An 11085-nucleotide genomic window follows, 5' to 3' on the forward strand; every position below is an offset into this window, starting at 1 on the left:
ACTTTATATATATATATATATAAAAAAAAATTCTTCTCAGCATGGCCTAGTTACAAAACTCAAACTGTGTCTACAAAAGCGGACGCACATTCTGGTGCAAAAGTTAAGTTTCATGATGCTGACTGTGCTTTACTTCATAACAATCAAGTTGTTGTTGTTATTAATTATTATTATTCATCAAACAACACAAAGCAAACAGTAACCAAAACTTGAGTTTTCGATGCAACACGCTCAAGAGGGGCAATAACTTTTCTGTTACCAGAAAGCGTCAACTGCAGTATATAGATATTTATATATATAGATATATATATATAAATATATAAAATGCATAGATATATAAAAAAAATGTTTATGTAAAAGATCTTTACCATTTTTACATTCCTTTCACAAAATACACCACCAGGATACCTTGAAAGTTGTCGTTTTTTTGGGGGGGGGTGCGGGGGGGGACCTTTATTTACAGTATCTGTAACTATGTTATGTACAGATGAGGTATAGATATGGAACCGTTGTATAAAATAATAAGTATCACATTTTGGAACACCTTGAATGTTAGTTTTTTTTGTTAGTTATTCGGGAACGGGCGGGCGGGCGGGCGGGAGGGAATCCGCGGGCGAGTGGGATTTTCTTCTTCTTTTCTTGTCTGAACGTTCTGGACAGCAGTTTACGTTTCACATCGTCGAATAAAGTCAGGCTGAAAGTCAACAATGGAGTCCTGTTGTTTCTTATTGTTTCAAAGTAGGGTTAGGGTTTCAAAAACTAATACTTTGAACCCCCCCCCCCAATTCCTCAGCAGGATAAAAGGTGTCGTCGTCACCAAATGACCTCGATGATTGCGTCATATTTTCAATGACAAATATGGGCCTCGGTCTGACTTGCGGCGCCTGTTGATCGACTCCACAGAATCCGAGAGCACATCAAAAAAAAAATGTTGTTTATTGGTCACCATAAATACAAAAGCAACACGATTTCTCGTAGTTATCTGCGCTAAAGAGCCTCTGCGTTGACGTCGAAGATTTTGACGGCGTGGTCGGCGCCGGCGCTGGCCAGCTGCAGCCAGGCGCCGTCGTCCGGGGCGCCGGCCCGACCCGCGCGTGGCCGCCAGCGCAGCCTCTTGACGGCCCGGGTGTGACTTTGCCTGCCGGACGACGCGGTCAAGGTGAACTCGTACAACGAGACTAAACATTTATTATGGAGACGGAGAGACCGGCGGAAGGATACGATCGGTCTGTTCCTCCGTATCTGATCCAGTCTTGCCCCCCGGCGGGATCTCCACCGGGCCTCCACCCGAACAAAATCATCCGACCGCACTCGAGTCCCACGGCCAGCAGGTAACTGAGGACCAAGAAGATGGAGAGCTCTTTAGACAACAACCATCAACATTTAAACATGACTTTCACAGCTATGCTATTAGGCTAACGAAATTGAAGCAGTAGTTCAGTTCGTCGTCGTAATAGTAACGTGTGTGCCTTTCGTCCGAATTGAGTCGAGGGCAGAACGCCACGGCCGTAGCGGAATCGCCCACATCCAAGACGGAGGAGCACGGCTTCACCTCGGAGTCTTCGCAGCGGTCCTGTGTGCACGGTCCCCACACGATCACCTGGAACACACGCAGCGTGTACTACGGCAGTGTACGTTGCGGCGCTTGGCGTTACTGACGCGGCAGCGGGTCACCTTCTTGTCGCGACCGGCCGTCGCGAAGTACGTGCCGTCGGGACTCCAGTCGCACGACCAGATGATGCGGCTGTGCACAGACGTGTCCTTCGTGGTGCGCGCGTACAAACCATACTCGGGCTCTGCGCACGCACGCACGCACAACAAACATGGAGGTGAGTCAGCAGCAAGTCGGTATTAACAGTATAGCGGACCCCCAGTATTTGCGGGAGTTAAGGATTTTTATTTTTTTGTGTGTGGATATATCGACAATAAGAAAATGTGAAAAATGTGGGGTGGGGGGGGGGGGGGGGGGGGGGATTTTAAAAAAAACCATCTGTGAATAGTCGTACCAGCCAGTAGTACGGGAGTAAGTAGAACTAGAAGTTTCAGTGCCGCTATTACAATGACCAACGGTTCCAAAGCAAGGAGTAGTCGTGTGAGAACAAGTAGTATAGTTCGGAGTAGTAGTAAATGGAGTACTATTAGTAAAAGAAGTGGTGGAATCACAAAAATCAGTTGTAGTGCTAGTACTAATAGATAGTTTTGAGTGGTAGTAGTCCTAGTATTAGTAGTACTCGAAGAATGACTGGTCATTGTAATCATATAACAAGTAGGAGGAGTGGTGGTGGTGCAATACGACGCGTATTGAAGTGAGTCGTAGTAATCGCAGTACCTGGGGCGGCCTGTCGTCGGCGCCAGAGAGACCAGGTGCGGTCTCTGGAGACGAGCAAGAGCGCGGCGGCGTCGGGCGAGAAGGCCATCTGCGTGACGGTCAGCGCGTGGCACGGCAGCGCCTGCAGGCGGCGCCACGTGGACGCGCTCCACAGCAGCACCGAGGCGTGCTCCGCCTTGGCCGCCTGCCGCAAAGCAACGCGAACGCCGTTAAGGCCCCTCAAAAAACACCATCTTTTTTTCTGTGGTGTGTTTTTAATAAAGACAAGGAGGACTGCATTTTATGAAAACTTAATAGAAAGAGAATGTCAAAATGTTTTGATGAAGTGTAATTACCGTATGTATTCAGTGTGTGAGTATGAGAGGGTGTGTACACTTGCGCAACCACATTATCTCGGTGGTTTACTTTTACTTCCCCCCCCCGCTGGGGTGCATTCTATTAACATCACTACAAGGCGGCTTTTGAACAGGGGTGTGTAGACTTTTTCTCTCTTACCTTGCACGCCGACGCCACCAGCGTCCCGCCGCGGTCGGTCGCCAGGCAGAACATCTCGAATCCGTGGCCGTACCTGGCGGGAAGAGGACCGTTTTGTTGCGCCCGAGATGCAAGCGCCGCCGTGCGTCACGTTTGTGGCAAAATGAAATTGACCACGGGAGCCTGAACTGAAAGTTGCTGGAACTTCAGGTGCGAGTACGAAGTCGGTGGATACTCAACAGTTTTTGGACTTCGGGCCAGAGGGTGTTCTGCAGCAGATGATCCTCTGGTGGAGGTTCTGCACGCACACACACACACACACACACACAGTTGCAGTAGTAAGTGTAGTTAGCGGTGGTGATAGAGGTCAACTAGTCGCTGATGACATCATTGATATTTTTGGAGTACAGTAATGTAGCGTCTTCTCAGATGGTGAAAAGATGACAAGCAGCTTCTTTGTGGAGACTAGTCGACGTCACACTAAAGGTCACTGTGGCGTACTGGTAGAGTTGACAAGTCAACTAGTCGACTAGTGTCAACTGTGGGCCTGTGAAGCCCTTTGAGACTTTCTTGATTACGGGCTGAATTAAATAAACTTAACCATTAGCGCTAGTACGAGTAGCAGTAGTAATGTGCGTACCTATTGTCAGAGCAGAGTACTAGAAGTACTACTATCTAAGTATGCCTGCTCTCGGAGCAGAGTACTGGAAGCAGTGGTAATAGTAAGTAGTGCCACTGGAAGAAGTAGTAGTGGTTGTGGTAGCGACGATTAATAAATAGATATAGCACGGTCAGTGCAAAGTACTAGAAGTGATGACCATAGCAATGAGGAATAGTAGTACTAGTTTGTGTGTGTGTGTATCCATACTGCCGGCTCAAAGTACTAGAGGTATTTGTAATAGTTGTTATAGTAGGAGGAGTGTTAACTTATCTGTAAACTTGTATGAGTTATAATAATGTTACACTCATTAGTAACAGCGGCGGTAGTAGTAGTAAATGAGGCGTTCGCGATCGGCGACCGAGTCGCGTACCGGTCAAGTTGATGGGGCGGAAGTGGGACTCGCGATATTGGTCGGAGGCGCCGCTGAACTTCTCGTCTCCGTCTTCGCTCGATGAGGCGCGATCGGCTGTCGGTCAAAGCGACGACGGTCAGAGCGGCGAGCGCGGGGGACGCGACTTGACGGTACCTCGAAAGACGGCCTTGTTGGACAAGCCCAACGCGGGCGCGCTGGCTCCTTCGGGTAGCTCGGCGAAGTCCTGGCGAGGACAACGCGGATAAGTCGGTCTAGCGAAAGGCGTCGGTACGTTTTTTTTAGCCGAGTACGACGGGATCCTCACGCCGGACGCCAGCAGCCGGTCCCTGGACGTCGCCGAGATGTTAGCCAAGTTCTCCACGAAATTGCGCGGCGCCCGGAAGACGCGCAGGACCTTCTCGTCGGCGCCCGACACGAACCGGAAGCGGCCCGGCGCGGCCAGACACCGCACGTCGTAGCCGTGGATCTGCGGCCGCGAGATCTCGTGCCAGCTGGGGCGCGCCTCCGCCTCCGCCCCCGCCCCCGCCGCCGTCGTCCTCCACGGCGTGAAGAGCCGGGCCGTCCGGTCCGAGCTCACGCTGAGCACGAACTCGCCCTCGGGGTCCCAGCTCAGGTCCTGGACCGCGTCGAAGTGGCCCGACAGCACCGCGGCGGGTCGCCACTCGCCCTGACAGATTTGGGCAAATTGGAGAAAACGGACACAAAATTCAACAACCGAGGAAATCCAAGTTATCGGACGATTTCGGAAAATGCAGAATTACGAGTAGGAAAAACTTTTAAAAGTACCTAGTACCTATAGGGAAAAGTGTTTAAACTAAATAGTATATAATATCTGTCGTAAAACAAAAACAAGTATTAAAAATGACTGCCGTAAAAAGCCTGACAAAATAGTATCTGTAGAGAAAAGCATTTAAAAAATGATGTATTAAAAATTGTATCTGTGGTTAAAAAAAAACAAAACAATGTATTCAAAATAGTACCTGTATTTTTAAAACTAGTATAATATGTGCTGAAAAGTATTTAAAGTAGTATCTGTCGTAAAAAGTATTCAAATATCTGCAATAAAATTGTGGTAAAGAGTATCAAAAAAATATATATATATATATATGTATGTATTAAAAAATAGTATCTATAAGTCAAAAGAAATGCTGCACCCAGCATGAAAGGTGGCACATCGCATGAGACAAAAGTGCCCCTAAAACGAGCCAATTTCACCATGGCATAAAACAAACATTTTTTACGAAATCCTGCCACGTATTATTATTGTTATTATTATTTACAGTCCTGGTGACCGTTTTAAATCATGGGGGGGGGGGGGGATATCTCCTTGAAAATTGCTTGATCTAAGCGCCACGGCGACCCGACGCCGGTTCCGTACGATACCGACCGAGCCGGCGTCCTCGCTCCACAGGTGGAGCGCGCCGTGGAAAGCGTGAGCCAGGATCATGGAAGCGTCCGGACTCATCTGGCAGCCGAAGAAGCCCAGCGTGTTGCCGCCCACCTCCCCGACACGAACCTGCGGGGGCGGTGAGGGAAGAGCCTCAATTCCCAGAAAACAAATGTTTCAACCATATTTGGGGGGAAAAAAGTGTCATCATACCCGTAGCGCTGGAAGCGTAACTGCGCGGAAGTAGCATTTGAACAAACACATGCTAACGGAAATTGCATGCATGATAGCATAATAGCTAGCCAAATTATGGCACAGCAGCCCGCCGAGCATTTTTAATATCGAGTGTTCTGTTACATTTGCTACATTAATTTGGCTGTTCCCCCCAATATTGGTCGAAGGAAATGTATTTATTCATTTTTTTATTGTTATTTATCGCGCTGAATAGTTTAACTCATTTATTGTAAATAAAGGACAACAAATAAGTACAATAAAAAAAGTTACATAAATTGTTTGTATTTAATAACTGATTAATGTATTCATTGTAAATAATAAAACTTTACTGTACTTTTGTTTACTGCACATTCAACATTTTTTATTCATTTTATTACATGGTTCGTAAATTATTAATAAAATTATAAATAAAATAATAATCCATTCTCGTTGCATTATTGAAATTACACAATTTAACTATTGATGGGACATTGTGATTTCCGAGGAATGTTGCAGAACTGACTTGAAAATGTAAACATTGAAATGAAATGATGCATATTGATATTTAACACTTGTTTTGTTTTTTTTTTACCTAGCCCGTTTAGCATTGTGACATAAAACGCTAGCAGCAGGGTGCTAATTTAGCTCGCCTTGTCGAAATTTAAACAAAACACACAACATAGCCTGCAGGTGTCGCAGGTCACACCGCGGTCAGTCTGAGGCGTTAATTAGCGCCGCGTTAGCTTGTCTCGCCAACGCCGACGCAATGCATCTCAATCTCAAAGACACGAGCGCTCCTTCAGGCGAGGTGTGCGGGAGGGCGAGGGGGGGGGGGGGGACACCCAAGAAGCGCCGAGCCCTTTTATGAGCACTCGCTCGTAAAAGAGACAAAAATGCTAATTCCAGTTCAATTCGCCAGCGCGCCTTTGATGCGCGCTCGAGTGCGCGGATGCGCGAGGTTAAGCTTGCTGCGTAGACGAGGCACCAGTCAGTTCAAAGCGTTTGCCTCTCCTTTGAGGAGAGCGAGTGTGTGAGATGTAAAATGTACACACACACGCGCGCGCGCATCTATGTAAGAGGTGGCATAAAGATGGTTCCCACCTGACTGAACTTCAAACACCCACATAATGATTTTTCTTGTACGCCGACCACCTTTGTGCGTCGCGTCGGGTGCTAATCGCCCTCCGGGTTCATTTGAACTTGAAGGTGTACAAATGCGATTGATTGAGAGACTAGTGGGCGTCGTCGGTGATGTCACAATGCTTAACAGTTTTCAATTTCACGACTAACTACTACTTTTTGGAACGTGAACGTGCACAAATGTGATCGGTTGGAGAGACGTGAGCATCATCCGGTCAGCTCCTTCGACGATGTCACAATGCGTAAACCGTTCAGCGCTTCGCTCGGGCGAGTTGAGTCCACGTTATTCCGACGACGGCTCGGCACGAAGCTTTGGTTCGTTAACCCTCGAGAGGAAACTCGTCGGAAATATTCAATCCGAAAGAGAACTTTTATCCGAGAGGAGACTGCGGGCGGCGACAAAGCGCTCGTGTGGAGTTCATGTGAGGGTGCAAAGTGAAGTCATGAAAAAAAAATAAATAAGGCTGCGCGGTGCAGACGGCCGGGAGAGCGCTTTCCTTTCTTTCTTTGTTGCCCGAGCTTATGTTAAATTTAGCCCTGTAACGACACGGCGCCAGATGGCGGGAGGGGAACGCGCAGGGAGGGATAAAGGGCGAGAGCGTAGCGAGGGAAGAGGAAGACAGACGGGGAAAGAGAGAACGTGACTGACAGGAAGCTCGGGGAGGATCAAAAGCTCTTAAAGCACTGCTAGCGAGCGAGCGAGCGAGCGTGCGTCACCAGCACACACTCACCTGCTCCATCCAGACTCCAGAGGCCTGGTCGGGGGTCCACAGAATCATGGTTTTGTCCATGGAGGCTGAGAGCAGACCGAGGCGCTGCTGCCGCTCGCCGCCTGCGGGGGGCGACAGAAACACCACCGACTTCACTTTCGACTTGCGGAATAGGGGGCGGGCCCCGACGCCACCGGCGCAAATCTGCCAGTATTTGCTTGGAAATGCCACCACGCGGCCAGTATAGCTTTGTTTTGTTGCTATTAGGTGAGGCTACGGCATGACTAAATGAAGCTCCTCCCCTCACAACAACACAGTTTCTTCCTTCATATTTTCTTACCCTTGTAAGAGGGTGGCCGCCAGTGGATGCCGTACACCCAGTTCTCATGTCCCGTCAAAACCGTTTCCAGGGCCACGGCGAACGCTGAAGACGTAAAAACACACAAACTATAAAACGAGCGGAAGCCCGCCGGCAGCTCGCCGGTTAGCGTCAGGCGTCGCTCGCCTCCGTCCTCTTCTTCCTCGTCCACTCGAAAAACGTCCTCTTTCATTTTGATGACGCCGTCGTCCCGCTCGCTCCCGGGCTTGGCGCCGAGCCGCCACACTCGGATGAGACCGTCCTGCGAGCAGCTGGCCAGCAGCAGCTCGCCACCTGCGCACACATTAAAGTGCAAGTAGCGCTAGTGGCCTTGATTGGAGACGCATGATACGGAGTCATCTAGTGATCCCCTGCATATTGACAGATTCATATTTCGTGTATGATATTTAGGGGTGGGGGGTGAACAATTAGGGGGGGAAAGGTTGCAGAACTGAGTATTGTACCGATTATCCCATCGATTAATCCGATGAAAATTGATTTTACATAATTCAACAACAATCTCTTGGATGTTTCCTCTATACTGTATTTGTGTGTGTTCATGTAATGACAAACGTGCACAATACAATTTGGACAATATGGTCTCATAAACCAGATAAGTGAATGTTTCATCAAAAAAAAAAAAAAGTTGAAACTTTTCATTTTTTGTGTTCAAAAGTGTAACAATGAGTCCATCCTTTTCCAAATCTCAGACAAACTAATATATCGCACCACAAGGTGGCGCTTCAAGGTCACGTTTGTCATGTTTGAAAGTACGGCGGAATGGCACATGACCAGAGAGAGCCAATCGCAAGTGTTGGCTTTTGAAAGAAGGAAGTGATATGGAAAAAAAAAAAAGTTTTGATGGCCATTTTTCAAATGTAACTAAAATTGTAATCAGGAACATTTCCAAAAGTAACTAATTGAATTGATTGCACATTTTCTCGCAGTAATGTAATGGATTTCAACTACATACATTTGATCACAAAATTACATAATCGTGTTACATGTAATTAGTTCCTCCCCAACACTGTCGATGAGTAATAGTAGTGGTAATAGAATCTGTAGTGTTTGAAGTAGTCGTGTGTGTGTGTGTGTACACCGTAGTCGTAGTACACCTCGCTCGTGTGTGTTACGCAGCGGCCGTGGAGAACCGGGACACCCGAGCGGGGCAATAAATACCCGCCGGCAGGCGGTAAACAAAAAGTCCACGCTCTGCCGTCTGGGCGCGTGAGCGATGTTCGCTCCGGCGACCGCCGGCCTTCGTTCCGCGCCGTGATGAACGGCGACGCTCGGCCGGCGAGGCGGGAGGAGGAGGTCTTGATTGTTGGTCGACGGGTGACACCGCGCCATTAAAGTTAATGAGTGTTTGTTTTGGGCGGACGCCAAAACGGACGCTTGGACTCTGCCCGTTTAGGCGGCAAACCTGCCGACCGACTTACTCGTGCCGTCTGCCGGCTGCGGCTATATATGTCATCGCAACAATTGGAAGTATAGTTAATAATTCAGCGTTTATTGTCTATTTTAACATCTCCTACTGCAGCCCGTTCAGGCAGCAAATCTGTGGTTTGAGCTTTAATTGCGCCCTCTGCTGGTCGTAGCGACACGTACCTTTGGCACAGTCACAACTACAAGTAAACTCCCAAACAAAAATCATCCACGTTTACCTTCCATTTCTACCGCAAACTCGTCGGGCCAAATTTCGTCACAAGTGACTCCTAAATTGTCCCTCGCCAGAATACATTCCGATGTATCAATTTCGACGACACAGCTACAGCATCATTTGCAGTGTTTGCAATTTAGGCAGCTTGCGTGTTGGCTGACTTGTTGGCTATCAACACCACTGAAATCTTTTCAAGTAACTTGTTTGTTTTCCACTCCTACGGCGCCCCGTTTCGGCGGCGTCTCAGACGAGCACGTCAAAACTCACCTGCGGACGTCCAGGCAACACCACGCACCCAGTCTTCGTGTCCCTGCAGCATCGTCGCGCTGCGCAGCTTCTGCGGAGCAACTTTTCAACGTCAAACTTCGCTCCCTTCTTGAGATTGCGAGCAATGAGCACGTGCGAGCTCACCTTCTCCCGGGATTGCACGTACAGGTGGACCCGAGAGTCGTCGCCCCCGCAGGCCAGAACGGGAACTGCGAAGGGGAGACAGATGCGGCGTACGTATGACAAGTCGGGAAAATAATGAGCACAGCTCGTACACGGTGTACCTTTGGTGCCTGGCAGCAGGGCCAGGGAGACGTCCATCATGAACCCGCCGCCAAATGTTAGCGTGTGGAGGCACTCGGCTGGAGAAAGCAAACACAAATAACTGTTATTTATGTAGCGGCGGGATTTCAGTTTGTAATTTAGATTATTTCTCGTACCCTCTTCAGCGTCACCGCAGAGCCACAGCCGGACGCTGGAGTCCCCCGCCGCAGAGGCCGCCAGGATATTCGCGCCAGCGTAGATGGCGTCCACGGCGCACACGGCGCCCGTGTGGCCTTTACACTCCACCGACTGGTCAAACTGCATGGAAATGAGTCTTAAAAAAACAACAATAGCAACAATATCCTGTTTCTCGGCGGAGGTTTACCTTGCCATTCTGAGCGGCCCAGACCAGCAGACGGCTGTCCGAGCCTCCTGAGACCAGGTGGGTCTCGGGACCTGCGGTGTGAAACATAAGAACACGAGAAGAACATCAGATTAAAAAGGGACACACACACAAAAGTGGAAAAAGTTTTACAATGATGTATCTTCATCTCATTTTTTTTGTACATCACAAAAAGCAGGCATTTGATCTGGGGTGTGTAGACTTTTTATATCCACTGTAAATAAACAAGTTCATTACATTATTATTGATTGCTCTGTACAGTTGTTGCCGAAAGCATATCACATATATGTTATTAAAACACATGACACTTTTCAAAATTGTGTAAAAATGTCTGCTTTAATGGCTAGCGCATGGTAAATAACAATAACAATAACAATAACAACGCAACATCGCCCCCTAGATGGAAGTTTGCGGAATCACACCACAGCATGGAGCTTTAGCACGACAACCGACTCACCGCAATCTTCCTTATGGACCCATTGGACTGCGTTCACTCTTCCTGTGTGTCCATTCAGCATGGACAAAACTCTTCTTTCCTGCCATAGGAAGCCCCAAAGGTGCGTTTTTAGCTCGCAGTTAGTTAGTTGTTGGAATTGCCCACCAAATGTGACAAAAACGCCTTTATTCCCTACCTGGGGGTCGTACAGGGCTACGGAGTTACACGTCCCGAATGCGATCGTCCCCCCGAGGCCCCAAGACACGACGTTGGGCGTCCTGTTGGCCGAACAGGCGACATGGCAAGTTTCGAGCCGGAGCGCCGCCATCTTGCTGAGGGAAGACGGCATGAGGTGGGGTCACACTTAAGGGCGGTCGGAGTGAAACCCGAGCTGCGTCGCAATGGTTCCG

At 48.6% G+C, this 11085-nt stretch overlaps 1 protein-coding gene across 1 annotated transcript; it reads right to left on the reverse strand.

Annotated features, from left to right (window-relative positions):
- Positions 1 to 917: 917 nt before the first annotated feature.
- elp2 (elongator acetyltransferase complex subunit 2) lies at positions 918 to 11085 on the reverse strand. The gene is made up of 21 exons (XM_061760083.1): positions 10872 to 11085; positions 10697 to 10775; positions 10222 to 10292; positions 10013 to 10154; positions 9857 to 9934; positions 9717 to 9781; positions 9573 to 9642; positions 7793 to 7939; positions 7628 to 7711; positions 7309 to 7409; positions 5225 to 5353; positions 4142 to 4504; positions 3991 to 4060; positions 3835 to 3930; positions 3044 to 3101; positions 2825 to 2897; positions 2330 to 2513; positions 1675 to 1796; positions 1470 to 1600; positions 1222 to 1335; positions 918 to 1138 (listed from the first exon to the last, which is right to left on the reverse strand). Exons 1-21 carry the CDS (start codon positions 11022 to 11024, stop codon positions 988 to 990), a joined length of 2481 nt encoding a protein of 826 aa, XP_061616067.1. The 5' UTR covers positions 11025 to 11085; the 3' UTR covers positions 918 to 987.

The sequence above is a fragment of the Phyllopteryx taeniolatus genome, chromosome 21 (genome assembly GCF_024500385.1).
Source record: "Phyllopteryx taeniolatus isolate TA_2022b chromosome 21, UOR_Ptae_1.2, whole genome shotgun sequence".
NCBI lineage: Eukaryota > Metazoa > Chordata > Actinopteri > Syngnathiformes > Syngnathidae > Phyllopteryx > Phyllopteryx taeniolatus.

Coding starts and splice junctions, on each gene's coding strand:
- elp2 (XM_061760083.1), bottom strand. CDS start 11,024: ATGCCGTCTTCCCTCAGCAAGATGGCGGCGCTCCGGCTCGAAACTTGC. Junction 2,898..3,043: donor TGGCCCGAAGTCCAAAAACT/GTTGAGTATCCA, acceptor TCTTCCCGCCAG/GTACGGCCACGGATTCGAGA. Junction 1,336..1,469: donor CGACTCAATTCGGACGAAAG/GCACACACGTTA, acceptor CTTGGTCCTCAG/TTACCTGCTGGCCGTGGGAC.